Source organism: Canis aureus, chromosome 1, assembly GCF_053574225.1.
Source record: "Canis aureus isolate CA01 chromosome 1, VMU_Caureus_v.1.0, whole genome shotgun sequence".
Lineage (NCBI taxonomy): Eukaryota > Metazoa > Chordata > Mammalia > Carnivora > Canidae > Canis > Canis aureus.
The window spans coordinates 110,977,015-111,003,376 of record NC_135611.1 but is presented as its reverse complement, the minus strand read 5'-3'; the positions used below and the strand labels follow the sequence as shown (position 1 = coordinate 111,003,376).

The following is a 26,362-nucleotide window of genomic DNA, read 5'->3' as shown; positions in this document are numbered from 1 at the left end:
GGCGGCGGCGGCGGCGGGGCGGGCGGAACGCAGGCTGGGCGGCTCGCGGCCCGCCCGGGCCTCTGCAGCCGGGGCGCCGGCGGAAGTGGGAGCGCGGCCGCCGCGGACCGCGGTGAGTGTCGGGGTGTCGGCGGCGGGGCGCGAGCACCGCGCGGTGCCTTCCCTCTCCCGGGGCCCGGCCGCCCGGCCGCGTGCGGAGTCGGGGGGGCGGGACGGGGCAGGTCCGCGCCTGCAGCGCGCCGGCCGCGGGCGCGTTCGGGGCCCCGCGCGGCCGCCCCGGGACTCGGGGCCGGGACCTTCCCGCGCCTCCCGGGGCTCGGGGGCGAGGATCGCGGCCGCCGCCCGGGCTTCCCGCTCTGGCGGGACGGCGTCGCGCGCGGGGCTGAGCCGCCAGGACCCCCAGCCCAGGCGGCGCGGGGGCCACGCACGCCTGGGGGCCCGGAGGACCTACTTAGTATAAGAAAAGGCCAGCCTGTGGGTGGCCAGGGCGGAGTGGAGAAGGAACTGACCGGCGGGGGGCGGGGGCAGAGGGGAGGGGAAGGACGCGGGGCTGGGGGTTCGGGGTGTGTGTGTGGCGGGGGGCGACCGGTCAGCACTTTGGTTAATTCGCCGAGCTCTGTTAACCTGGCAACTCATCTAGTTCCCTCCCCTGGCAGATGTTTGTCCCCTGAATGATCATTGCCATTTTCTTGGAAGTGCGCACTGAGGCGGCTGTAAGGGAGGTCTGCAAATCTCCTGCCCTTGCTCATGACCCAAGTGATGAGCTCTGGAGTCTTAACTATTCGATTAACTTTTTTTTTTTTTTTTAAGATTTTATTTATTTATTCATGAGACACACACACACAGAGGCAGAGACATAGGCAGAGGGAGAAGCAGGCTCTTTGCAAGGAACCCAGTGCGGGACTTCATCCCAGGACCCCGGGACCCCAGGATCAGGACCTGAGCCAAAGGCAGATGCTCAACCACTGAGCCACCCAGGTGCCCCTTGATTAGCTTTTCAAGTAGTGAGGGATGGGCCTGGACATTTTTCTGAAATCCTCAGGAGGGAAATCCTTGGCCTGGAGACTGAAAGGATAAAGGATTCTGAAGCCTGGTCACCAGGGAGCATGGATAATGCCTGCTTTTGCCTTCTTGGGCACACCCTAGGTGACCTTTCCTATATCCATTCTTTATCAGATCACACCTTGGTTCCAAAAGCTCTGGTGGCCCTCCAGTGCTGGCGGGGAACAAATCTTTCCTGCTGAGGGCAGGGGTGATGGCCTGGATCTGTTGTCAGGCCAACCTGGGTTTGCTCCCTTTTCGTACCACCCAGACAGCTTGGACCCAGTAAGTGATTTGCCATTTCTCAGTTCTAGTTTCCTCCTCCAGAAAATGGGGATTGGGAATCGCATGGCAGGACCCGTCCCCGTTCAGTTTTCCCTAACAGATAAAGCAGGTCTGTACACTGGTCCACCCTTACTTTTGTTTCATCCAGGGATTTAACATAATTTGTGACCGTTTCTTTGTTCAGTACTAGCCCTAGAGACTAGGGTGTTTCTCTTAAATCACTCAAGTGTTAACCTAGGTTGGGTGAAAACCCTGGGGGCTGATGACTCTTAGTAAGGTTGGATTGCAGTGGCCAGGTAAATTAGAAAATGTGTATATCCTTTAATCCCATTTACAGTGGTAGTGGTCAAATAAAGAAAATGTATATTATACCCACTAAACTAATATAGCAGTGTGTATTAACTAACTGGAATTTAAATAAAAATGTAGGGATCCCTGGGTGGCTCAGTGGTTGAGCGCCTGCTTTCAGCCCAGGGCATGATCCTGGAATCCCGGGATCAAGTCCCATATCAGGCTCCCTGCGTGGAGCCTCCTTCTCCCTCTGCCTGTGTCTCTGCCTGTCTCCGTGTGTCTCTCATGAATAAATAAATAAAATCTTTTAAAAATAAATAAAGTAAAAATGTAAAAAAAAGAAAAATGTATATATCCCATACATCCCGTTTACTGTGGTCTTCCCCGTCAGGGAAAACCCGGAGAGTCCGCCTTGGTTCTCCCCTCAGTCCATCAGCAAATAGTGAGGGCTTTTGACCTTCAACAAACCCTGGTCTGATCACTTTTCCCCACCTGTGCAGTCCCCGCCCTGTCCCAGGCACCCTCCTCTGCCTGCCTGGGCCACCGCAGTGGCTTCCTGCCTGGGCTCCCTGCTTCTCCCTTGTCTCTCACAGTCCGCTGTCTCCGTACACAGGCAGAAGGATCATGTGAAATTCGAAGCCACGACCCATCCCTCTTCTGCTCAGAACCCGTCCCCTGGGTCCTGTGTCGCTCAGAGTAGAGAGCCAGGTCCTGGCATCAAAGCCTCTCCCTGCACGATCTGCCCCTGCTCCCCCCTCCTCCACATTGGCTGGCCTCCTTGCTTTGCTTCAAAGTCACAGGCTTCTGTGGCCTTTGCATTTGCTGTTCCCGCTGGCTGGAATGCTTTCCCCCCTCAGATCTCTACATGACTCTGTTCCTCCTTCCTTTTGGGCCTGTGCTCAAGTACAACACCCTTGCTGGCCAGCTATCTCTTGCCCCCAGGCCAGGTCAGGCCAGGCAGCCCCTCTGGGCACCTGAGGCCCCTAGCCTTGTAGTTCATTCCAGCCCTGCCCACCCTGGGTCCGCATTGTCTGGAGACAAGTCTGTGTCACCCACTGAACTGTGACAGCAAGGCCAGGTTGTTTCACTCAACAGCTGTGACCCCAGCACCGCCCCAGGTGTGCTGGGCACGGAACAGGCCCTCGGATAATGTGGAGGGGTGAATCTTTTCATACCTTCAACAAATATTTACTGAGCTCCCCCTGTTTGCCAGGCCCTGGGTGGGGCTGGGGGTGGAGTTGGGAAATAATTGGATGTGTCCTTTCTCTCAATGTCGTGTGTTCTGTGGCAGAACGGACATCATGTAGGTAAACGAATGCATATCTTCAGGAGGCAATAGTGCCGTGGAGACAAGATAATTCAGGCTGAAGGGGCTACTGTCTTCCTCCCTGTAAAGGGGGATGTTTGGGCAGGGACCGGAGCGAACTGAGGGAGGGTGAGCCATGTATGCAGAAATCGATCAGTCTCCCATCCGGAAGAGGGTTCCAGGAAAGAATGTGCTTGACATGTTCAAGGACAAACAGCATCGAGCAAAGGGTGGAGGGGCAGGATATGAGGTCAGAGAGCTGATAGGGTCTTGTGGCTGTTGTGAGGGCTTAGGCTTTTTGCTTTTGGTGATGTGGGAGCCATGGGAGAGCTCCGAGCAGAGGAGGAGTGTGCTTGGACTTAGTTCTTTTTTGGACTTAGTTCTAATAGGAACCCTGACGGCCGAGTCTGCGTAGGGAGCAGGCTGTAGGGTGAAGGTGGCAGCTGGGGGCCCAGTGGGGAGGAGACTGGTGTAGACCAGGTGGCAGGTGACAGGAGGAGGAGACAGAGTGGGATGGGGGCGGGGGGGGGGGTGAGGATTTGCTGGATTCTGGGTACAATTTTGAAGGTGGAGCTCATGGGCCTTTTTGACGGATGGAATGTGGGTGGCAAAGAAAGTGGGGAGGAGGGCAGCCTGGGTGGCTCAGCCGTTTAGCGCCGCCTTCAGCGGGGGCATGATCCTGGGGACCAGGGATCAAGTCTCATGCCCGGTTCCCACGTCATCGGGTTCCCTGCAGGGAGCCTGCTTCTCCCTCTGCCTCTCTCTCTCTCTCTCTCTCTCTCTCTCTGTCATGAATAAATAAATAAAATCTAAAAAAAAGAAAAAAGAAAGAAAGCGGAGAGGAGTCCAGGACACTGTGAAATCCTAGGAGGTCTTTTTATTTTTGTTATTTTTTAATTTCCATTTCACAGATGAGGAACCGAAGCAGGGAGGCTGCTTGTAGAGTCGCAGTGACCTGCCCAGATCCCTTGTAGTGAGTCTGGAGGGAATAAGAACCACCTGCCTTCCTGAATCCACATCTTCACCTGCTCTGCAGTGGGGTAAGCTCTGGCCTGCCTCTCTGGCTTGTATGGCCCACCAGCCAAGCATGGGTTTTACTTTTTTTTTTTTTTGGAAGACCTTACTTATTTATTTATGAGAGACACACAGAGAAAGGTAGAGACACAGGCAGAGGGAGAAGCAGGCTCCCTCTGGGGAGCCTGATGTGTGACTCCATCCTGGGACCCTGGGATCATGCCCTGAGCCTAAGGTAGATGCTAAGCCACTGAGATATTCAGGTGCCCGGGTTTTACATTTTTAAGTGCTTGGAAAACTTTAAGAATTTTCGTGGGTGCCTGAAATTATACAAAATTCAAATTGCAGTGCCCCAATAAGTACGGTTCTAAGGGGGAACAGCCGTATTCATTGCTTTCATATCTGTCTCTGGCTGCCTGCTTGTAGTTGTGACAGACTTTGTAGCCCAAAGCATAAAATATTTACTGTTGGGCCCTTTACAAGAGAACATTTGCTGACTTCTAGTAAGGATTCAATTTGGGCCACCAATGGTGCAGGGAGGGGTCTGGTCTGTAGGGCTTGGCAGCTTAGACCCTGAGAAAGGTCTGGGCTGAGACAGAAAGTTTGGGGAGTGGGTAAGGATGGGGAGAGGAAGTTCAGATTCCTGAGAGGGAATCTAACATTTTCATTTTCACTTTAGTTTTTTTTTGAAGTTTTATTTTAAGTAGGCTCCAAAGACCACCCTATCAAGAGATGCATGCTCTACCAACTGAGCCAGCCAGATGCCCCGGGAAGCTCACATCTTTTCCAGGGACATGGAAGCAGTATAATATGCCACTTTCTTTTCAAAATCAGAATTTAGGGGATCCCTGGATGGCGCAGCGGTTTAGCACCCGCCTTTGGCCCAGGGTGCGATTCTGGAGACCCCGGATCGAGTCCCACGTCGGGCTCTCGGTGCATGGAGCCTGCTTCTCCCTCTGCCTATGTCTCTGCCTCTCTCTCTCTGTGTGTGTGACTATCATAAATAAATTTAAAAAAAAATTAAAAAAAAAACAAAACAAAATCAGAATTAAAAAAAATTACTCTGAGGGGGCGCCAGCTGCCTCGATTGTTAGAGTATGTGACTCTTGTTCTCAGGGTTGTGGGTTTGAGCCCCATGTTGGGGTAGAGATGACGTCAATAAAATAAAATAAAATCTTTTTTTTAATATTTTATTTATTTATTCATGAGAGATACAGAGAGAGGGAGGCAGAGACATAGGCAGAGGGAGAAGCAGGCTCCATGCAGCGACCCTAATGTGGGACTTGATCCCGGGACTCCAGGATCACGTCCTGGCCCAAAGGCAGGTGCTTAACCGCTGAGCCACCCAGGGATTCCCCCCAAATAAAATCTTTGAAAAAAAAGTTACTTTGAATAGTACAGACTGTAAAAGGCATAACAAGGGGAGCAGCTAAAAGGCCCCTGCTCTGAGCTCTTTGTGGGCAGAATGACCAGCAACTTTGGCAGTTTTCATGGATACTGTCCAGCTTTCCCTCTTTGAGGCTGTCCTAATTTATACCCTTAGGCCTAAGGAATATGAAGATGTTTCTCTACAGCTGCACCAACATAATCCTTCATCAGCCTTTGTTTAATCTTCCCTAATCCTAGAGGTGAAGAATCTTATAGCACCATAGCTTTAATTTGCATTTCTCTGGTTCTCAGTGATGTGAATATGTTCAGGAGTTGAGTAGCCATCTTTATCCCCGCCCCGCCCCCCATCTGTTTGTCTACACCAGTGGTTCTCAACTATAGACATTTTTATTTTGTCCCCTGCTGGGACATTTGGCAAAATATTGAGAACTTTTTTTTTTGGTAGATATCATTTCTAAGAATGTATCCACTAAATTTTTTCTTAAAATTTTTTAAACTTCTTTTTTTTTTTTAAGATTTTATTTATTTATTCATGAAAGACACAGAGAGGCAGAGACACAGGTAGAGGGAGAAACAGGCTCCATGCAGGGAGCCCGACACAGGACTCGATCCCAGGACTCCAGGATTATGCCCTGGGCCGAAGGCAGGTGGCTAAGGCAGGCGCTAAGCCGCTGAGCCACCCAGGGATCCCTTCTTAAAATTTTTAAAAAGATTTTATTTATTTATTCATGAAAGACACAGAGAAAGGCAGAGACATAGATCCCAGGACCTCGAGATCACGACCTGAGCCAAAGGCAGATGCTCAACTACTGAGCCACCCAGGTACCCATTTTTAAAAAAAATTTATTGGGGTAAAGCAAACATAAGCTTTGCCCCTTTATCTACTTATTTGATTTCATTTAATTTTTAAAAAATATTTTATTTATTCATGAGAGACACAGAGAGAGAGAGAGGCAGAGACACAGGCAGAGGGAGAAGCAGGCTCCATACTGGGAGCCCGACGTGGGTCTCGATCCGGGTCTCCAGGATCACACCCTGGCTGAAGGCAGCGCTGAACCGCTGAGCCACCAGGGCTGCCCTCATTTCATTGTAATTTAATTTAATTTAATTTAATTTAATTTAATTTAATTTAATTTAATTTAATTTTATGTAATCTCTACCCCCAATGTGGGGCTGGAATTTACAACCCTGAGATCAAGAATTTCGTGCAAGGGACGCCTGGGTAGTTCAGCGGTTTAGCGCCTGCCTTCAGCTCAGTGCGTGATCCTGGAGTCCCAGGATCGAGTCTCACGTCGGGCTCCCTACATGGAGCCTGCTTCTCCCTCTGCCTGTGTCTCTGCCTCTCTCTCTGGGTCTCTTATGAATAAATAAATAAAATCTAAAAAAAAAAAGAGTTACATATTACTGACTGAGCCAGCCAGGTACCCCAATATATGGAGAACTTTTTTAGAAAAGGTTTTAGCGGGATCTGGTTGGCTCAGTCGGTACAGCATGGAACTAACTCTTGATCTCAGGGTTATAATTTCAAGCCCCATGCTGGATATAGAGATTACTTAAACAGCAGCAACAACAAAAAACTCCAAACAGCTTTTTTTTAAAAAAGGCTTTATGAGATATAACTCACACCATACTATTCACCAATGGGAGACAGTTTTGGTAGTCACAGTTTGGAGTGGGTGTTGGGGATACTACTGGCATCTAGTGGGTAGAGACCTAGGCTGCTGCTAAAATCCTACACCTCTGCACCTGACAGCCCCCCACAACATGACAAAGAGTGATCCTGCCCCAAATATCAACCATGCTGAGGTTGAGAGACCCTCATCTACAGCCTTGGCCCATTTCTCTGCAGGGTCCTTTCTTGCAAGGAGCTCACAGTTGGCTGTAGAGACAGGAAGAGGGTAACAAGGAAAAAGATCATCTCCATCTCCTCCGTACTGTGAGTGGCCCAGGGATGGGACACTGGGTGCCTAAAATTTGTCAATTGTTCCAGTAATCACTTTATTTTTAGTTTTTAAAAGATTTTATTTATTTATTCATGAGAGACACACAGAGAGAGGCAGAGACATAGGCAGAAGGAAAAGCAGGCTCCCTGTGGGGAGCCAGATGTGGGACTCAATCCCTGGATCCCAGGATCACGACCTGAGCCGAAGGCAGATGCTCAACCACTGAGCCACCCAGGTGCCCCAGTGATTACCACAGAGAGAACTAAGCCACAGAGAGGGGTGCAGCTATCTGAAACTTAGACACCCCCCAAGCTTGCTCATAGAACTGGCACTTCCCTATATGCAACCAACATCACAACATTGGCCCTTAATGTGTCCCCACATTAAACACCGTATGATTGTTAGGGCATTTAGTCCCCAGGACAACCCCATGCAGTGGATCCTCTTACCATCCCTATTTTACAGATGGGGAAACAATCATACCTAAACTTTTCTAGAGAGGCTACCATGTCCCACATGAGCCTGTTAAATCCTGGTTACACGCTGAGGTGGTCATCAGTACCATTTCTCCATACAGTGAAAGAGGAAACTCTCTTTTTTTTTTTAACTTGGCTCTTTCTTTTCTTCATTCTTCATTCATGAGAGACACATTGAGAGGCAAGGACATAGGCAGAGGAAGAAGCAGGCTTCCTGTGGGGAACCTGAGAGGGACTTGATCCCAGAACCCTGGGATCACGACCTGGGCTGAAGGCAGACACTTAACCACTGAGCCACCCAGGCTGACCCAAGGAAAGTGTCTCTTGCTAAGCTGGCCTGGGAGCTCAGTCTCCCCTCCATTCATTCAAGCAGGAGCAATATTTAAGGGGCCTGGTGTCTGTGCCACCGCCACACAGTGTTCCAGGAGCTGGAGATACAGCAGGAGGCAAAAAGCCAGGCCGCTGCCCACAGGGAGGCAGGTCTCTAGCAAGGGACAAAGGCCATAAGCAGAATGATATATAGCATGTCAGAAGAGTTCTGTGTCCTGTGAAGAGAGATGAAGCTAAGGGGGGCTGGATGGGATGTACAGGGGGACTTGAAGATAGCCTGCTCCAAGGAGGCAGACAGGTGGTAAAAGCAGAGGGAGTGTCAAGGTGCAAGGGTCTGAGAGGGACTTCGGTGGCAAAGAGGCAGGTGAGGCTGGGTTAGAGAGGGTGCTGGCAGGGTACGGAGCACGCAGGGCCATTGACTTTAGCTTTGACTCAGGGTGAGGTGGGAGCCAGGGAAGGGCTCCTAGTGGAGGAGGGATGCAACCTGACTTGGGTGGTAGATGGCAGGTATTGGGTGTTAAGCAGGTGCCTCTGGCTGTGTGTGTGGGGAAAGACTTGGGGGTAAGAGGACAGTGAAAGTGGAAGCCAGGGGTCCAGGGAGGACCTGGCTTCAGTAGTCCAAGCAGGAAGTGATGGTGGCTAGACCAGGATGTGGGCAGTGGAGAGAGAGAAGCATTAGGCTCAGAATACATCAACAAGAGTTGATCCTTGAACAACACCGGTTTGTACTGCATCAGTCCACGTATACATGGATTTTTTTTTTCAATAAATACAGTACAACACTGTAAACGTATTTTCCCTTCTGTATGATTTTTTTCATAAAATTTGCTTTTCTCTAGCTTACTTTATTGTAAGGATGCAGTTTATAATACAAATAACTTATAAAATATATATTAATCTGCTCTTTATGTGATCAGTAAGGCTTCCAGTCAATAGTAGGCTAGGCAGTAGTTGAGTTTTGGGGAATCAAAAGTTATGCCTGGATTTTCAATTGTGTAGGGGGTCAGTGCCCTAACTCCCAGGTTGTTCCAGGGTCAACTATATATATTTAACCCCCTCAGGCTTTCTTTGTCTTTTATGACCTTGATTTTTTTTTTTTAAAGTAAGTGCCGTGCCCAACGTGGGACTCGAACTTCTAACCTCAAGATCAAGAATCATATGCTCTACCAACAGGCAGCCAGGCGCCCCACAACCTTGATATGTTTGAAGAACTTGGGCTTATTTTGTAGACTGTCCCTCAATTTGAGTTTCCTCACCATGAGATTTAAATAACACATTTTTGGTGGAAATACCACGAAGTGGTGCCCTGCCTTCAGTGTTATCACCTCAGGAGGCACATGGGGTCCATTTGTCCTACCCCTGCACATGATGGCTTTGATGCCTGAGTTAAGGTAGTATCCACTGGATTCCTCCCTTAGAAAGTTACTGTTTACTCTTTATGACAAATATTTTGTGGGGAAGTACTTTAAGACTGTGCATACACTAGACCTCATCCAACACTCATCCACAAATTTTAGTATCCATTGGATTTTAGCTCCTTATGTATTCTTTTATTTATTTATAATTAGCATGGACTCATGGATTTCTATTTTATTCAGTGGGTTATAATTGTACCTATCTTTTTATTTATTTATTTTTTAAGATTCTATTTTTAAGTAATCCCTATACCCCAGGTGGGGCTCGAACTTACAACCCCGGAGATCAAGAGCCCTATGTTCTACTGACTGAGCCAGCCAGGTGCCCCCATGTAACTATCATTGTTTTAATGTTTACATCATTCCAGAGTTGGCCTCTGGAAGCCCTTTTAAGCTGGCTTCTGTGTGACCGGGAATTTATTTGGAAGAGAGCCTTTCCCTATGGGTTAGATGGGCTGAGAGAGAGGAGAGGAGGCAGGAGTTCTCTCTTTCAGCAAATATTTATTGCCAGGGACTGGGTATAAAACACTGATAAAAGCAGTCAAAAGTTTCTGCTCAGGATGCCTGGGTGGCTCAGTGGTTGAGCATCTGGCTTTGGCTCAGGGCCTGATCCTGGAGTCCCAGGATCGAGTCCCACGTCGGGCTCCCTGAGTGGAGCCTTCTTCTCCCTCTGCCTGTGCCTCTCTCTCTCTCTGTCATGAATAAATAAATAAAATCTTCAAAAAAAATAAATTAAAAAAAAAGTTTCTGCTAAAAAAAATAATTAAAATAAAATAAAAAGAAAGTTTCTGCTCTCATGGACCTTGTGAATGATGGTAGCAGTTCCCAGGGGAGGGGTTCCTGGTGGAGGGAGGGCATAGAGTTTAGAAGGAGAATCTGGAACTGGGTTTTGGACAAATTGAGTTGAGGACGGATAGACACACCTCTGCTCCCTGCCTCCCTCTCATTTGTAGTCCCACACTCCCACTGTAACAACCTCTTGCTCTTCTTCACCCAACAGCCAGAAGAATGGAGACTCCACTGACCATTCCTGTGTCTGTGCTCCGGCTCCCCCGGGGTCCTGATGGCTTGAGCCGAGGCTTTGCCCCAGATGGACGCAGGGCCCCCCCGAAGCCAGAGGTTCCCCAAACCCTGGGGGCTCCAGTAGTTCAAGAATCTCGGGAATCCCAGGAACAGCAGGCGCGAGCTGCACTTCGGGAACGCTACCTCCGCAGCCTGCTGGCCATGGTGGGTCACCAGGTGAGCTTCACATTGCACGAGGGTGTGCACGTGACTGCCCACTTTGGAGCCACCGACCTGGACGTGGCCAACTTCTACGTGTCGCAGCTGCAGACGCCGATAGGTGTGCAGGCGGAGGCGCTGCTGCGGTGTAGTGACATTATTGCGTACACCTTCAAGCCGTAAGGATGTTACTAGGTTCACCTTTCTGCTGTGGGCCTAGCCACAGGGTCCCAGCCCACACGTTGGTGGGCTCCATAGAGTTTGCAACTAATTCCCTTGGAATTTTGAGCCGAGCTCCAGCAACTCAGGCTTCTTGGGACCTCCGGGGTCTCGTCAGTAAAATTCCACTGCAACCCCAGGATTTTAGAGCCTGTTGAAATGAAAGCTCTACCTCACAGAACTCTAAACTCTGAAATAGGGCCTCATGGCAGTTCCTGAAGACTGGGGCTGGGGGTAGGTGAGAAAAGCAGATTGCAGAATGGAAAATTGTTTTTTGAGGTTGCAGAGTTCAGCCATCCTGAAGGATACTGTCCTCCTACTAAAGAACCGACTTTCCCAGGAAAATTCGCGTCTTGTTCTTTGTTGTTGTTTTTTAAAGTGTAGCACACAAGGATGGAGCCAGATTTAGGAGTGGAAGGGTGGCTGGGCAGGGGCTGAATCCGGTGGATCTGGGCCAAGAAGAGGACACATCAAGGGGCTGGGAGGAGCTCGGATAAAGGTGGAGATTGGCTTGGTCCTGGAATGGCTGGAGCTACTCGAATGCCGGGTTTGGGATCTTTGGACGTGATTTCTTTCTCGGGGGTGGTGGTGGCGGGAATGTTCCCAGCGAGGGGTTGTAGCCCGTCCCTAGGGTGCTGTGGCCCTCACTCTAGGGACGGCCGGTTCGCTTCTCCGCCCACCCCGGAAGGGCTCGGAGCCTGTGCGGCGGCGCCGCCGCCGCCGCCGAGGACAGGCCGAGGACAGGCCGAGGACCGGGGGCAGGGGTGACGCTTCACCCTCTCCACTGCGCTCCAGCCGCTTGGCCGTCCGTATGATTCGCTTCACTTATCCCCATCACTGGTTGTCTTTCAGCAGGTTCGCTTTGTAGCCCCATCAACTTTAGAACGTTCATCAAGATCCCTTCAAGCGTAGATGAGATTTGCTTTGTTCGTCTACAGTCGCGAAAGCGCGGCGGCCGGAGATGTGGAACCGGGCGGGCGGAGGGCCTCCGCTCCCGCGACGCCGCCTCCAGCGAGCCCCGGGCCTAGCTCTCGGGTTGCCTTGGCAACGACGTCGCTCGCTCCTCCCCGAATCCTCCCGCCCTCTTAATTTTAGCCCCGCCTCCCCCCCCCCCCCCAAAACTGCGGGAGGTGCTAGGAAAGCCTGGCGAAAGTGCGCAGGCGAATATTAAGCGATTAAATTGAGCGGCGGTGGGGGTGGGGTGCGGTTACAGCTCGTGCGGATTCGCTCCGGGCTTGGGGATTTACCTGCTCCGTCGCCCAATTATTTTGGTTGGCAGATTCGTCTCTTGGTTTTGGGATTTCTTCCCTCTTCCAGTACTTTTTTTTTTTTTAGTAAGGGGTATGATACTTCTCATGGGCTCATATTTATTTTAGTCTTTTCATTTAAATTGTGTTTCACGCAACGAATACAGAGAACTATTGATGAAATTGCTACCTACAAATGGAGGGCTAGAGAGTAAGTAGTAAAGAGGCACAGGCTTCGTCTCCAGGCAGAAGATCCTTCTGCCAGCATCCATCATCTGTACTCATATATTCAGTATGCCTCCTATCGCCTTTCCTTTCAAGCTCTCTCCCTTTGCATCTCTCCAGATCAGTTGGCCGAGCCCCGCCAAGCAGATGTTTTTTTATTTTTATCAACTCCATTCCCCTCTCCGCTGCCCGAGCTCGTGACGAATGTGTGCGAGTCTGAACGTTATCTAGATGGAGGCGGGCGGGCGGGGGGCGGGGGGGGCGGCTCAGGTTCGCGCTTGCGCGCTGCTCCGGGAGACGGCGTCCACATCGCCCCGCCCCTCGCGTTCTGCAGTTCCGGCTCTGCAGATTCGCTGCTCACGTTTCTTTTTCCCGTGGCTCTTTCTTCCTCTTGTTACCGGTTTCAACAACCCGCGAGACGACTCTACCTGCAAATCGTTTCAATTGATTTTCTGCTTTTCTTAGTCCGCAACGGGCTCACCGCCTCTTAACGAAAGTGCGGCTGCGGACGAGCAGGCGCGCGCGAGGCTCGGGGGAGGCGCGCTCGAGCTCCCGGCGGCGAAGACTACGACGACCAGGACAGCGAACGGAGGCGGCGCCTGAAGCGGCGGCGGAGCCCATGCCCCGGGACGGCGGGAGGGCCCGGAGAGACAAGCCCGGGGCCCGGGACATGTCCCCGGGGCCCCCGTGAGGAGGCGGCGGCGGCGGCGGCGATGGAGATCCCGCCGCAGGAGGCGCCGCCCGGGCCGGGCGCGGACGGCGACGCCGAGGAGGCCCCCGCCGAGGCCCGGTCTCCCAGCCCCGCATCGTCCCCCGCCGACGGGCGCCTCAAGGCTGCGGCCAAGCGCGTCACGTTCCCCTCCGACGAGGATATCGTGTCCGGAGCGGTGGAACCCAAAGACCCCTGGAGACACGGTAGCTACCGCCGGGGCGCGGGGGCGGGCTCGTGGCGGACCGGGAGTCAGCGCAGCGCCCGCCACCGAGGTGGTGCTTAATAAGTTGCACTAATGATTTAAGAAGACTGTCGTCGGTTTAGAGCTGCAAAGTGGCTCTGGAAGAGTCGGGGTGGCTATTGGGTTGGGAAGGTGAAAAGTAGCCGGTCTGTGCGCCCCCCCCCCCACACCACCACCCCCCGGCACTGACGCTGAAGGTGGTCTTTCTAGGAATTAGAACAATAAGCAATTAAAGAAAGTTTGGAGGCTTGGAGATTGGCAGGGCGGTAGTATTCGAGTTCAAAGTCTCCGTCCTCCCCCCCTCCTCCCCCCGAAGAAGGATAAAGAGAGCAGTCAGGGGAGGAAGAGTGGGTCAGCATTGGCGTGGAAAAGGCAGGTGGCGTTTGATGGGCCCATAGGGATGGAAAGAGGTTAAGTTGCTGGTCTGGAAACTTCGAGACAAGGGGTAGTCATGTTGCTCACTTTTTTGGCTGAAAGGAAGAAGAGGAATAAACCAATGTGGACTGTGGCTGTGGAGAAGTTGGTAAATCCTGGGGTTAGGAAAGGGGAATCAAAGTTAACAAATTCCTAGAAAAGGAGCAGAGTTGATGGTCACTTTGGAGGTGGATGAGATAAGTTGAAGGAGGTGTTAGTTCTTGACGTTAAGAAGAAAAGTCACTGCATGCCTCCTTTTCTTCCCCCGAAAAGGGAAGCAAAACATTATCAGTCATTAAGGAGCAGAGGAACTTTCGGGCCTGGCTGTGGAAGGGAATCTTTAAAAAAAATTTTTTTTATTCCCAAGAAAAAGTTGGGGAATTAGAGTTGTTGGTCCTTAGAAGGTGTGTGCCTGAAGAAGTTTGCTGGCTTGAGGTGTTGGGAGAGGGAGCAAGTCTGCAGATTATAGGTCCCCTGAAGGTCAGGTTCGTGTTGAACTGAAAGGGCAGCTGGAGGAGTGTGTGTGTTTTACCTGTAGGGCTAGAGTTGGAAAGTTGCTCCGTGGATGAGTGGCAGCGTTGAGTCTGTTTCTCTGCTGGAGATGTCTGTTTTGCCAGGGTGGAGCCCAAGAAGAGAGGGGTCAGAAAAGTTGGTCATTTGGCCCCAGGAAAGAGGAGGCACTGTTGCTAGTCTGAGCAGTGGAGGAATTGTGGGTTTTATGTGAGAGTAGGAAACATGGTTATTGGAAGCTGAGCACATAGGTAGCCTGCTGTAAATGCCAGTTTGGCGAGTTACTGTTAGACAACTTAACATGTTGGCATCGGGAGCCAGCCAAGTCTTGGGCTCTCGGCCTCAGGGATAGGGGTCCCTTTTGGCTTAGAGGACTTGGGCTGAGGAGGGGAAGAGTCTGATGGTGCCCTGGCTATAGCATGGTACCTAGTCCAGGGAGTTGAGAGTGGGAAGGGCGAAAGACCTGGATAGGTAGAGGAGGTGGTGGAGAGCAGAGGTTCCAGTTCAAATCCTGACTCCCATTTACCCACTTCATAACCTCAGGCTTGTTATTTAACTCTTCAGAGTCTCCGTTTTCCTGACTGTGAAGTGGGTAATAATACCCCTGCCAAGGCTCTAAGAGAGGACTAAATTTGGTTGTGTATGAAATGTGATTGGCCAGGATGAGCTTTCATGAAGTCACAGTTATTGTTGGTCATTTTAGGGGTGATGTTGAATGATACTGGTCATTTTAGGAGCCAGTCTAGAGGGGTCGGTTCATGTGCTTGAAGCCTGGTTGTTTTGCTTCCCGCGCTTCCAGGAGAAGGCCAGAGAAGGTGGTCAGTTTGTGGGCCTGGGGCAAAGGGAAGGGAAGATGAGCAGTGTGTGGGCTGGAGGGTCATGGTGGGGGCAGGGAGAGAGTTGGTGCGGGGTGGGGCTGGGGGCAAGTTTCTGGTGTGCAGGTTCCCAGAAGAGGAACAGCTGTGTGTAACCAGCTGTTTGATTTTGAGTAAGCTGTTTTTCCTCTCTGAGCCTCCTGTTTCTCTCTCTGCAAATGGAGGTGCTAATTTCTACCGCGGGGTAGTTGTGAAGATTAAATAAAATAGTCTTTGTAAATTCTTGCCACAGAAATAGCAGCTGCTGTTACCCAGGCAGTGAAGGAGTTTGAGAGAAGAACCTCAAGAAAGAGGGGTCACTTGGAGTCTGGCTGGGCGGAGCTGAGAGAATGGTTGCTGATTGGTCTTTCCTGGGTAGGGGGAGGTAGTAACAACTTACAGGCTGGGCGAGTCTCTCATTTCTGGAAGTTTAAAGAGGGGACAGCAGGGACTGGTCAGGACTCACACTCCGGAGGAGCCAGTGGGTCTGGGGTAGGGAGGTGATAACACTGAGAAGTTAAGAAAGCAGTTTATGGACTGGCAGAATTGGTCTGTCTTATGGGGTGGGGAGAGGGAGTTGAGGGCTCAGCCTGGAAGTGAAGGAGTTGGGGGTTCGTGGTCCCTAAGCAGGGAAGTGGTCATGGGTGACATTGGTGAGTTTTGACAGTGGGATTTGCAGTACAGGAGATTGGAAGGCTTGTCAGTGCTGAGGAGCAGGGGGCTAGTCTCCGTGCCTAGAAGACAGTGAGTTGCTGCCTGACCTGGGACCAGGGAAGGTGGAGTCTTACACGGCTGTAGAAGAGGAAATTTGGTACAGAAAGCTGGGCCAAGGAGGTTACCTAGTTGGGAGGCCAAAGGCTCTTCACTGGAGGCTGCAGGGAGGACTCCGTTGGTCCTAGCAGTGGGGCGGGAGTTATGTTGGACTGGGTCTTTAAGCCATGGGAAAGCACAGGGGGTGTCATTTGAGCTGTGGACATAGTGGGAAGGGTGATGAAGGAGTCATTCTGGGACCTGCTGTGGTCATGTGACCCCATGGTCAAGAGTGAGGGGAGAGTTGGCGGGTCTGATTTGGGAGAGAGGTCATTCAGAAGCTGTTCTTCCATCATGGAGATGGAGAAGTTGCCTCAGCCAGAGGGTACAGGGGCATCCCTGAACTAGAGGAATCCGGGGCCCCAGCACAGGGTGACCATTCAGGGAGGAGAGCTGGGTCAGGCCCTGATAGAGCCTCTGGCTGGGGTGGAGGAGGGCCAGGCCCAGACTGGAGTGGAGTGGTGGCCCAGCTGGGTGAGAGACTCTGGGGAGTGTCTGTGTGAGGGCAAGAGTTTCATCAAGCCCTGCCAGAGGTCACTTGTTGGGGATCCCTGCAGGTGAGACTATCTGGAATCGTGGGGGTGGTCTCAGGCCTATGGAGGCTCAACCTAGCCCAGTGCTCATAGGGGCCTTGCCTAGCTCCCATCTTACATAGTGTCCCTGCTTGCCCCACCCCCCCGCCCCAACCTCAGAGGTCCTGCTTATTTTCCTCGGGGCACTGGTGGCCATCTGCTGTTACCTTACGTGCTTGTTATCATGCTAGTGGTCTCTCTCCCCCACTGAAATGGGAGAGCAGATGCCGTTCGTCCTCATTTCCACTTCCTCAGCCTCTCAGAGGACATGCAGTGACCGTGGTTGAATGAGCACTGGTGGGTATGTATGAGGAGGTGACACCAGGCCATGCCTGGGACCTGTGTAGCCAGAGTGTGCTTCCAGGCCAGGCCTGGCAGCAGTGTGGCCTCCAGCAAGGCGCTTGTTCTTGCTGAGCTTGTTTGTTTCCTCGTCTTTGGAGTAGTGATCCCTGCCCTGCTGACCACCCAGGACGTCTGAGCAGATGGGATGAACTTGGTGGGGCAGGGCTTCCACCACAAGCCAGTTGTGCGTGGATGGGAAGTGAAGCTTGAGGAGGAGGCGGGGTGGAAATTGTGAGTGGAAGAGGCTGCTTCAGAGCTGCCAGACTGGCCACCTGTGGGCTCTACTCTCCCCGGAGGTGGAAGCAGGCACCACTGGTGGAGGAGGGGCTGGCTGGCTGCACTGGGCCCCACCGTCCCACCTCTCCTGAGGGACTTCTGTCTGGGACCCTTCTAGACCAAACTGCAGGAATGACCCAAGGCTCAGCTCATCTTCCCAGTCCCATGAACACTGTGCGGGGAGGAGATGTGGGCTCTGCAAGAGCAGAGGTGTTGGAGAGCATGTGACACTGACCGTGATGTGGGAGGCTTGTCTCCCCTCCCTCCAGTCCTGCCAGTGACTCATTTCCCACTCCCTGGCCTCTGGCCCATGAGAGTCAGTCCTGCAGTGGGGGGTGGGGGAGTTTTGCCCACCAGGAAACCCGTTGTGTGAAGTTTTGCCCACCAGAAACTCCTCCTGTGACATGTCTGCAGAGTCAGGAGGTCCCAAAGATGAGGCCACCTCTGACCATCTGAGTTTGGGGGTTGGAATGGGCAGTGGCCATGGTATTCTCAAATGAGGATCAAAGAGGATGCAAATACTTTACTGTTGGTTCTTATTGAAACCTGTGCTGTAGATTTAGTCCTTGAAACTGGTTTGACAGGTAGAAATGCACCTGTCATTGGTAGAAAGAGGCCCGCCATTAAAAGACTCAACTCAAAAGATTCAGCTCAGGGGGTGCCTAGTTGGCTCAGTTGGTGGAGCATTTGAGTCTTAATCTGAGGGTCATAAATTTAAGCCCCACGTTGGATGTATAGGTTAAAATAAGTAAATAAACTTAAAAAAAAAAAAAAAGACTTAGCTCAAAGTGGTGGTGGTGTAAGAGATGTAGAGGATGGAATCGTAAGGGGCTGCTGTTGATGCTTTTGCCCAGATTTCCATCTGGACCCAGCCGCACATCCTACTGCCGGCATTGGCACGTAATCTGCCGTGTGACTTTGGGTGATTTGCCTTGTGACTTTGGCCAATTGTTCTCCCTGCCCGCGATTTTTCTGTCTGTAAAATGCAGCTGACAATAGTACCTCCTCATAGGGTGATCGTGAGGATTAAGCAAAATAACAGAGTCCATAGTGAATGCTCATCAGATGTCTCCCTCATTTTTCCTGTCGTCGCCAGGCCTCGCCAGCTTCCTGTCTCTGTTGTATGCTGGTCATCTTTCCCCCCAGCGTCTCCCCCATCAGAACCCTGCTGCCCTGTCCCTGACCGGGCATGGGAAAGACCTCAGGCTCCAGGCCTGGTTCCATCTGTTACAAGCTAGGTGACCATAGGCAAGTTGCCCAACCTCTCTGAGCTAAAACTAAATCATCATGTCTTGGCCCACCCTCCTGAGAGAGGTGGATAGGGTACTCAGATTGTAGACTCAAAGCATTAGCCTCTATGGATACCTTCCGATGACTTTGGACAAGTTACACCCTTTCTCTGAGCCTTAGTCCCACCTGTAGTATAGACCCTATCACCCAGCCCTCTGTGCTCTTGGGCACTGTGCTAGGGGTGCCGCTGTGCCAAGGCCGGGCCCTTTGTACATGTAAACGCAGACAAGCCACCCTCCTTCTTTCCACCTCCAACTCCTTATTTGTGTTCGCATTGTATTTCCCTCTTCAAGGGCAAAGACTGTGTACGAGTCACCTCTGTGATCTCAGCCTGGTACACAAGAGGGCCCAGGCACTGGATGAAAGTCAGAGGAATGAGGTTATCCTCACACCTAATAACCTGTGGTGGTGTTTGGGAGAAAGCTTTTGGAGGAGTTAATCTTGGCTGTGCCAGGGGCTCTTCCTCAGATCTGCAAGCTGGCTTTTGAGGTCCATCGCGAGCCTGCAGAACACGCAAACTTAGCAGGCAGGAGGCAGTAAGTAGTTCTTGAGTGACTCAATGGAAGTGCATATGGGTGTGTTTCTGGGAACAGGGCACCTGGGGCTCTCCTTGGTCTTGTGCTCCAAACATTAAGAACTGCCAGATGGCCCAAGCTGGACTGGCTATGACCAAGGCAGCCCTCTGGAAATGGGGGCCAGGAATCTGTGTTTCTTTCTTTCTTTCTTTCTTTTTTTTTTTTTTTTTAAGATTTATTTATTTATTTGTGATAGACATAGAGAGAGAGGCAGAGACACAGGCAGAGGGAGAAGCAGGCTCTATGCAGGGAGCCCGATGTGGGACTCGATCCCGGGTCCCCAGGATCATGCTCTGGACCGAAGGCAGGCACTAAACCACTGAGCCACCAGGGATTCCCGGAATATGTGTTTCTAGAAGGCTTCCCAGGTGGTTCCAACAGCCAGGTTTGGCTATCCTTCCACTCAGTGCTCAGCCTATTCAGTACTCAATTCCAAGACTGCCTTCCTGCCCTCGGTTCAGAGGTGGCTGGGGTTGACCTTATAGACTTGTTTGGAGCAAATCTGAACATCTGACTTGAGGTAACTGCAGAAATTTGAGCTGGGAACGCAGCCTGCCACAGTAGCGCATAGAGGGACCCAGGTTGAAATCTCTGCTCTCTGGATAGCCTTAATGGTCACTACTCACTGCCTACCACGTGATCCCCCTGCCATGGGGCTAAACGTATGGTCTCAGTTAAAGCTCACAGCCACCCCAGGAAATAGGCGCTGTTCTCCCAATTTGCAGATGAGGTAATTGAGGCACAGAGAAGTGATGTGACTTCCCTGAGAGGTCCCAGAGCCAGCTGATGGTTGAGCTGCTATTCAAAGCAGGCAGTCCTCAGGGATGTCTGGGTGGCTCAGTGGTAGGGCGGCTGTCTCGGTGTGATCCTGGGATCCAGGATTGAGTCCTGCATCGGGCTCCCTATTGGGAGCCTGCTTCTCCCTCCACCTATGTCTCTACCTGTCTCTCTCAGTGTCTCTCATGAATAAGTAAATAAACCTTAAAAAAAAAAACACAAAACAGGGAGTCCTGTACTCTTACCTCTGTGTCCTGGTGACATGACCTTCAGCAAGTTGCTGCATTTAGTTCTGCAGGCTGTACAATTTCTTCATGTGTAACCCGTAACCCTTTATGAAATGGGGATGATGCTTCCAGCTGTGGCCAGGATGAGAAACCTACCAAGTAGAGGGCCCAGCCCAGTTGACAGCTCAGGATGGAGGTTCGCTGTTGAGCTTGGGCAACTCCAGAGCCCTGGGAGGTCCACGTTTCTCCCGTGTCCTCAGCACTAGGTCCTCGTTCTGACCCTTGGCCCAAGTTCTTCTTGTGTTGCACAGTGTCTGGTACTTGGTGTGTGCTCAGTACCTCCTGGCTGAACGTGTGCCTCAGTTACCCCCCAGACAACCATTTATTTAACACAGGACAGGCATGCTAGGTGTTAGGGGGCGGGGAGTGAGACACGCCTAGCCCTCGCCTCCCTGGAGGTCATGATCTAGTAAGGGAGACACACAGTACACACTTCTGATCAGACCAGGGTGCCCAGGACTCTGATTAGGAAGAGCTCACAGGTGTACTTGGGCAGGCAAGCAGGCAAAGGTGGTTTCCTGGAGTAACGGCCATTTGAGGCCTAGAAATCACAGGAGCCAGCCAGCTGAGGAGCAGGTGCCAGTGCATACCAATGCTTGGAGGCAGAGAGTGAGCCAGGCACATTTGAGAAGTGGGGCAAAAAAGCCAGTCTTCCTGGAGGTGGAAGTGGGAAGGTCAGAGGTGAGGTGGACAAGGCAGGAAAGAGACCACCAAGCTGGGACCTCATAGGCTGTTAGCCTCGGGGAGCCAGCAGAGGGTTTTAAGGAGGGGTATACCTAGTATTTTTATTTTATTTATTTTAAAGATTTATCTATTTATTTTAGAGAGAAAGTGTGTGTGTACATGAGGCGGGGAGGGGCAGAGGGAGAGGGAGAGAATCACAGACTCCCCGCCCCTGAGCACAGAGATGTGGATCCCATGACCTGAAATCAAGAGTTGGACGCTTAACTGACTGAGCCACCCACGCACCCCATGCCTGGTACTTTTTTGTTTGTTTGTTTGTTTTTGTTTTTGTTTTTGCCTGGTACTTTTAACAGAACTTTCTGGGTGGTGTGAAGGGGGTGAGACTGAGGCTGAGAGACGAGGGAGATGGCGCTCTTGGGGCAATAGCTGACATTTGACTTCATGAATTTACTGTCAGCTTTATCTGAACTTTCTCTGCCTTCTGAAGGCTTTGCTGTTGCCACTATTCCCGTAACAATTCTAAGGTGCGTTTTCCCCAGACCATTCTCTTCTTGGATCTCTGAGCCCACTTCCTCTCCCCCCAGTCAGTTCACTCTGCCCTCAGGTGGGATGGTGGGCAGCTGCTTGTAAGCTATGCATTCAGATGCCTGTACCACCTCCCCCGTGTGGCCTCAGGAAGTGACTTCACCTGCGCAGTCCCTTTAGATCCCACATTTCCCAGATCCAGAAAGCTCTAAAGTGTGTCTCAGACCCTGCTGAGGTCTTAGCATAATAGAGCTATCCTATTCCTCTTCTAAAATCCAGGAAATTCTGCATCCAGAACACATCTGGCCCCAGAGCCTCCAGCAAGAGACCACGGAGCTCTTAGTGGGCCTCAATTCTCAAAAGGTGAAATGGTAGCAACACGAGAGGCGTCACAGGGCTCGGGCTTTGGAGCCAGTCCAGCTCTGTCCCTAGGTGAATCACTCGGATTTTTTGCATCAGTGTCCCCATTTGTATAGGGATTGAGGATTAGATTGTTCCAGACTTGGAAAGCGACTGAACAGTGACTAGCTATTAGAGACTCCCAGTAAGGATTTGGTGAAGTTGAGTGAGGTCAGGCCCCTGCTGTGTGCCTGCTCCGGCTCCCTTGTCTCTAAAAGCAAGATGACAGCCCCACTTCCCCAGGCTAGAGGGCATAGGCCTGGGTGTGGTTCAGCTGTATGAATGTGGGCACGTCCTGCAAAACATCCCTGTGCCACCGCGTCCCCATTTGTGAAGCCATTTTGGCAGACAAGTCTGTTCCAAAGCTTTCAGATTCCCCGGGAAAAGAGCCAGGCCTAGGGCCTTTGAGGCCAGCAGTGCACCCCGGGATTGAGCAGATCTGATGAGAACGCCTGGGGTCCTGGATGTCACTGCTCGCAGCTGGGCAGGCAGGCAGGCACTGCCCATCCTGACCCTGGATGCTACTTGCCTTAAGGAGCCTGTGGCACCTCCAGCAGCTGGAAGAGATTTGGGGCAGCCCTCTGTGGCTGGAGTTAGTGTTGGAGAGGTGGAGGGGCCCCCAGTTCCAGAAGGCATTCAGAGGCTAGGCACCCAAAGAAATTACAGACACCATTGTGCTCTGGTTATATTTCCCCCCGTTGGGACCACAGTTCACAAAGGCAGGGCCCATCTCAGTTTGGCTCCCCTCACTATCCCCAGAACCTTTGTGGTGCCTGGCACTCTGTAGGCCCTCACATCGGATGGATTGGTGGTGGATGGAGGTACACATTAGGCGCTCTCAGGTTATTCTCAGCCCCTTCCTTACTCTGCAGTTGGTGCAGAACTGTTGCCTCAGGTGGGGGTGGTGGTTTGGAAGTGTCTGCTGACAGCCACTTGGCTCATATGACTTGCCTGACACCCTCTTCCTTTCCGGCAGAAGCCTGGGTCCAGAGCCTTGCAGTCTGATGCTCGAGGGAGGGTCTTGTTGTATCCCAACTGGGCTGTCCTCCCTGGCCGGTGGGCGAGCTGCTCTTGGAACCCACTGGGGTCAGACTCGTGTGGCACCTTCACACCCTCCTCTGCATCTCTCCACTCTTAGTCTCCTGCCAACCGTCATCAGCCATGTCGTGGCAGAGCTGCTAGCGTTTTGTGCAGCCTTCCCCTTTCTGCAAAGCAAAGCACCTTCACAGCTAAACTCCCTTCCTCAAAGCAACAGGGAATTTGGAGAGGCGGCCAGGAGATGAAGGCAATCTCCAGGGAAGGGACCCTGTGGAGGGGTCATGGCCCTGAATGATGGTGTCGGTGGTGACAATCATAGCTCACTTTCAGGGACCCTTACCCAGTCTAAGCTCTTCATGTTCATCTACTTATTTCATCTTCACAACAGTCAGAAGGCAAAAGCCAAGGCTCGGGGGGGTGGAGGGAGCCATGTTCAAATCAGAGGGAATGGTTCTTATCCTCTGCTGTTTCCCAGAAGCCTCTGAGAACCCCTTCGTAACCATGGGGTGGAGTCCATGGCTCTGAACCTCCTGACCCAGAAACAAAAATTACCTCTGCTCAATGCGCCCCTTGCAGTCCACTACCTTTTCTGACCGGCTCCTGCTCATCCTTCCCCAGCTGGCTCAGACGTCACCTCCTTGGCAAGGCCCTCCTCGGTCCCCAGAGTGCTGTACTTGCCCAGGTTCCTATGATGCCCCATGCTGTTGCTGTTTGTTTGGGTCCATCTCCCTGCCCCCAAGCTCAGGTGCCCCACGAGGGACTGAATCTTGTCCTTCTGGCTCCCTGGAGGAGACACACTGCTTAACACTCCCGAGCATCTTGGAGACTCAGGCCAAGTGGGTCTGCTAATGAATGCCCCAGTCCAGGGGCCTTGGAGCCCTCGAAACCCAGTCGTTGGGGGCCATGAAGAGTGCCAGGGAAGGAAGATGTCTGTCAAGGGATCACTTGTTCAGACTCCCATGTATTCATTCCTCACCGACACACACTGTGCCTGCGGAGCGCTGGGTGGAGGGGTCCTGTCGGCTGCCCTGGCTCTCATGCTTCCCCTGCGTGTTCAGGAGAGCAGCCCTTTATTCCTCCCTCACGTCAGATCATGCTCTGTGACCTACAACCCCCAGTCCAGAGTCCTGGCACCAGCTTAGGAGGCCCGGCCCCTACCACGCTCACTGACCCCGATGGTGAGCACTCTTCCTTATGTCCTCCCTGGGTTCAAGTGGGGTAGCTTTCTTTCAGTTCCTAGAACATTTGAGGAACTTCCCACATCCTGCCCTAGAATTCTGGCCTTGCTGTCACGCTCCAGTTTGTCTTCCTGGCCCTCTGAATCCCATCAGGTGGTCAATGATCTGTTTATCCATAGGCCTGCAGATATTCTCTGTTGCTCCCTAGACTGTAAGCATCATGAAGCAGGGTGGGTTTGGATTGGTGCCACCGTATCCCCCAGTGCCCACACCACGTGGCACTTTGCCCGGCTCTGAGCAGTAGCTTATACGGCAGGTGGAGAAGGAAGCAATATGCGAAGGGTGGGGGCGTCTTGGGTACTAGACAGGCCTGCCCTCATGTAGCTCAGGTCCAGAAAAGGAAGTGTGAAAAGAGGAGGGCACCAAGTCTGCCTCTGGTGTCCCCCTGCCACATCTGGCAGACCCCAAAGCCAGCCAGCCTGGTAGAATGCCGGTGAAGCTGAGTTTGCTATTGGCTTGTGTGTTGTAGGCCAAGGTACTGACTTCTCTGACTTGTCTGTGTAGCAAGATGGTATCCGAAGTCCTTTCCCACTGTGTGTGTTTTCCCATCGCTCTGCATAGATCACTCCCACTATTTAGGGAACCAGATAGGTCCTAGGACCTTCTCTCCATCATGGCATGGAGTTGAGAGAGCCCAGATTCTGGTAGCTGACCTGCCTTTCCACCTTTGGGGCAGGTGACCTGATTCCCTGTCTCCCCAACAACAAGGAGGAGGCGGAGGATGTCAGTGGCATGCAGCCACCAGCTCAGGCCTCGATCCTTTCCCTCCTTCCTCCATCTCACTCCTTGTTCTGTAACTCCCTTCTTTCCCTGGGTGGGGTCCTAGCTTCCGGATCCAGCTCTCCCCACTTTGATCAGAATACCAGGAAGTGCTGTGTTCCCTGGGCAGTCTCCTTCCTTGCTGAGCCTGGACTCAGCTCTCCGGATCTGCAGTGCTGAGTTTTTCTGGGCTTCCCGTCCCAGCCCTACCCACTCTGGGTCGTCCCTGTCTCGTGATGATGTTTCCCCCAGTGGCCTGTGAGCTCTGGCAGGACCAGGCTGTCTCAAGCACAGAGCAGATGCTCAGGAAATGTCATAACATTAGGATGGAGTTGGGGGACTGTGGGTATGGGCAGAACCCAAAGAGGATAATACCCTCTTTGGAGCCCTGCTTAGAGCTCTCATGTCCGACAGCGGCCTGACTCTATATGGTCCTGGGGGAGGACATCCTAAGCCAGTGAGCCCAGGGATAGAGCAGACATCCAAAGGCAGGCCTCTGACTTACTGTGCCACCACCAGCTCTTGGATCCAAATGCCTGTGCTCACTAACCACCCAGCCAGGAGAATCCAGGGCTAGTGCAGGCCCCTTCCCCATCTGCAAAATAAAGATTATCAGAGGTGAAGGGGTAGCCTTCTTGTTTTATAGATGAGGCAGCAAGCCAGAGAGAAGTGATCGGACTCAGGACAGGACTCCTACTACTCTCCTTAGCCACCTCTGTTGCTTTGAGGGGCAGAGTGACTCATCCTGGGGGCAGTCAGGGAGACTTGCCTTGTGCACCTGGGTCCCCCCAATGGCTGTATGAAGTTGGTATTTGTAGAAAGCATTTTGCTCTGGGAAAATGGAGACTTCATCTCTAGCCCAGCATGGAGCCCCATGAGCTTGTTGTCTGCCAGGGGCTTTGTTTTTTCCTCTCCTGTCATGGAGCTGGAAAGGGGAGTGTGGGAGAGGGGTGTGCGTTCACTCTGGAGGCTAATGATGCTTGTCATTAAGGAAAAGATCGCTACCTTGATCCCCTGACTGTAAAAGTGGGCATGTCCATTGTAAAAACAAAAATCAAAAACTTGGAAAAGTCTAATGAAGAAAATTTAAAAATCACTTGTTAATTTCACCATCTGGAATTTTTTTAAGAGTTCGTTTGAGATGTAATTCACACGTATTTCATTCAATTGAAATGTATAGTTCTTTGGCTTTCAGTTTTTCTGAGTTATAGGTCTATCATCACAGTTGATTTTAGAACATTTCACACCCTGCCCCCCACAGAAACCCTGCACCCCTTAGCCATCACCCTCCCCAACTCAGGCAACTCCTGATCTGCTGTCTGTTTAGATTCCGGACATGTCATACGAATGGAATCATGCACTACACAGCCTTTTGTGTCTGGCTTTTTTCACTTAGCATGATGTTTTCAGAGCTCACCCACATTGTGGTGTCAGAACCTCATCACTCATCATTGCTGAAGAATGTGCCACTGTATGGCTGTATCACGTTTTATTTCTCATCTGTGTGTGTACATTTAGGTTGTTCCCACTTTCTGGCTATGATAAATAATAATGCTGTTGTGGATGTTCAGGTAGAAGTCTTTGTGTGCACATATATTTTCATTTCTCCAGGAATGAAATTGCTAGGTCACACAGTGACTCCCTTTAACCATTTGAG

The 26,362-nt window shown here is 51.8% G+C and overlaps 2 protein-coding genes and 1 long non-coding RNA gene across 7 annotated transcripts in view; 2 read left to right on the top strand and 1 right to left on the bottom strand.

Annotated features, from left to right (window-relative positions):
* The first annotated feature begins 5 nt into the window (after positions 1-5).
* GEMIN7 (gem nuclear organelle associated protein 7) lies at positions 6-11,275 on the top strand. 3 transcript variants are annotated; one of them, XM_077848711.1, is made up of 4 exons: positions 6-112; positions 3,835-3,963; positions 7,176-7,262; positions 10,491-11,275. In XM_077848711.1, exon 4 carries the CDS (start codon positions 10,499-10,501, stop codon positions 10,892-10,894), a length of 396 nt encoding a protein of 131 aa, XP_077704837.1. In that variant the 5' UTR covers positions 6-112; positions 3,835-3,963; positions 7,176-7,262; positions 10,491-10,498; the 3' UTR covers positions 10,895-11,275. The 3 variants fall into 3 exon arrangements, with proteins under 3 accessions (XP_077704837.1, XP_077704841.1, XP_077704845.1); XM_077848715.1 differs by lacking the exon at positions 7,176-7,262; XM_077848719.1 differs by lacking the exons at positions 3,835-3,963; positions 7,176-7,262 and having other exon boundaries at positions 24-112.
* LOC144284341 (uncharacterized) lies at positions 9,099-13,296 on the bottom strand. Its single transcript, XR_013352692.1, has 2 exons — positions 10,516-13,296; positions 9,099-10,182 (listed from the first exon to the last, which is right to left on the bottom strand). It is a non-coding gene; the product is annotated as an uncharacterized LOC144284341 (long non-coding RNA).
* The window catches only part of PPP1R37 (protein phosphatase 1 regulatory subunit 37), a 40,542-nt gene continuing 26,940 nt past the window's right edge, over positions 12,761-26,362 (top strand). The window contains exon 1 of one of the 3 annotated variants that reach the window (XM_077848610.1): positions 12,761-13,317. In XM_077848610.1, coding sequence (XP_077704736.1) covers positions 13,116-13,317 — 202 coding nt within the window. In that variant the 5' untranslated portion in view covers positions 12,761-13,115. Of the gene's footprint in view, positions 13,318-14,979; positions 15,098-26,362 lie in introns of those variants that run through there. The other 2 variants (XM_077848632.1, XM_077848621.1) reach the window with 2 other exon arrangements.

Excerpts from the sequence above, each read along its gene's own strand:
- GEMIN7 (XM_077848715.1), top strand. The coding sequence starts at position 10,499 with ATGGAGACTCCACTGACCATTCCTGTGTCTGTGCTCCGGCTCCCCCGG.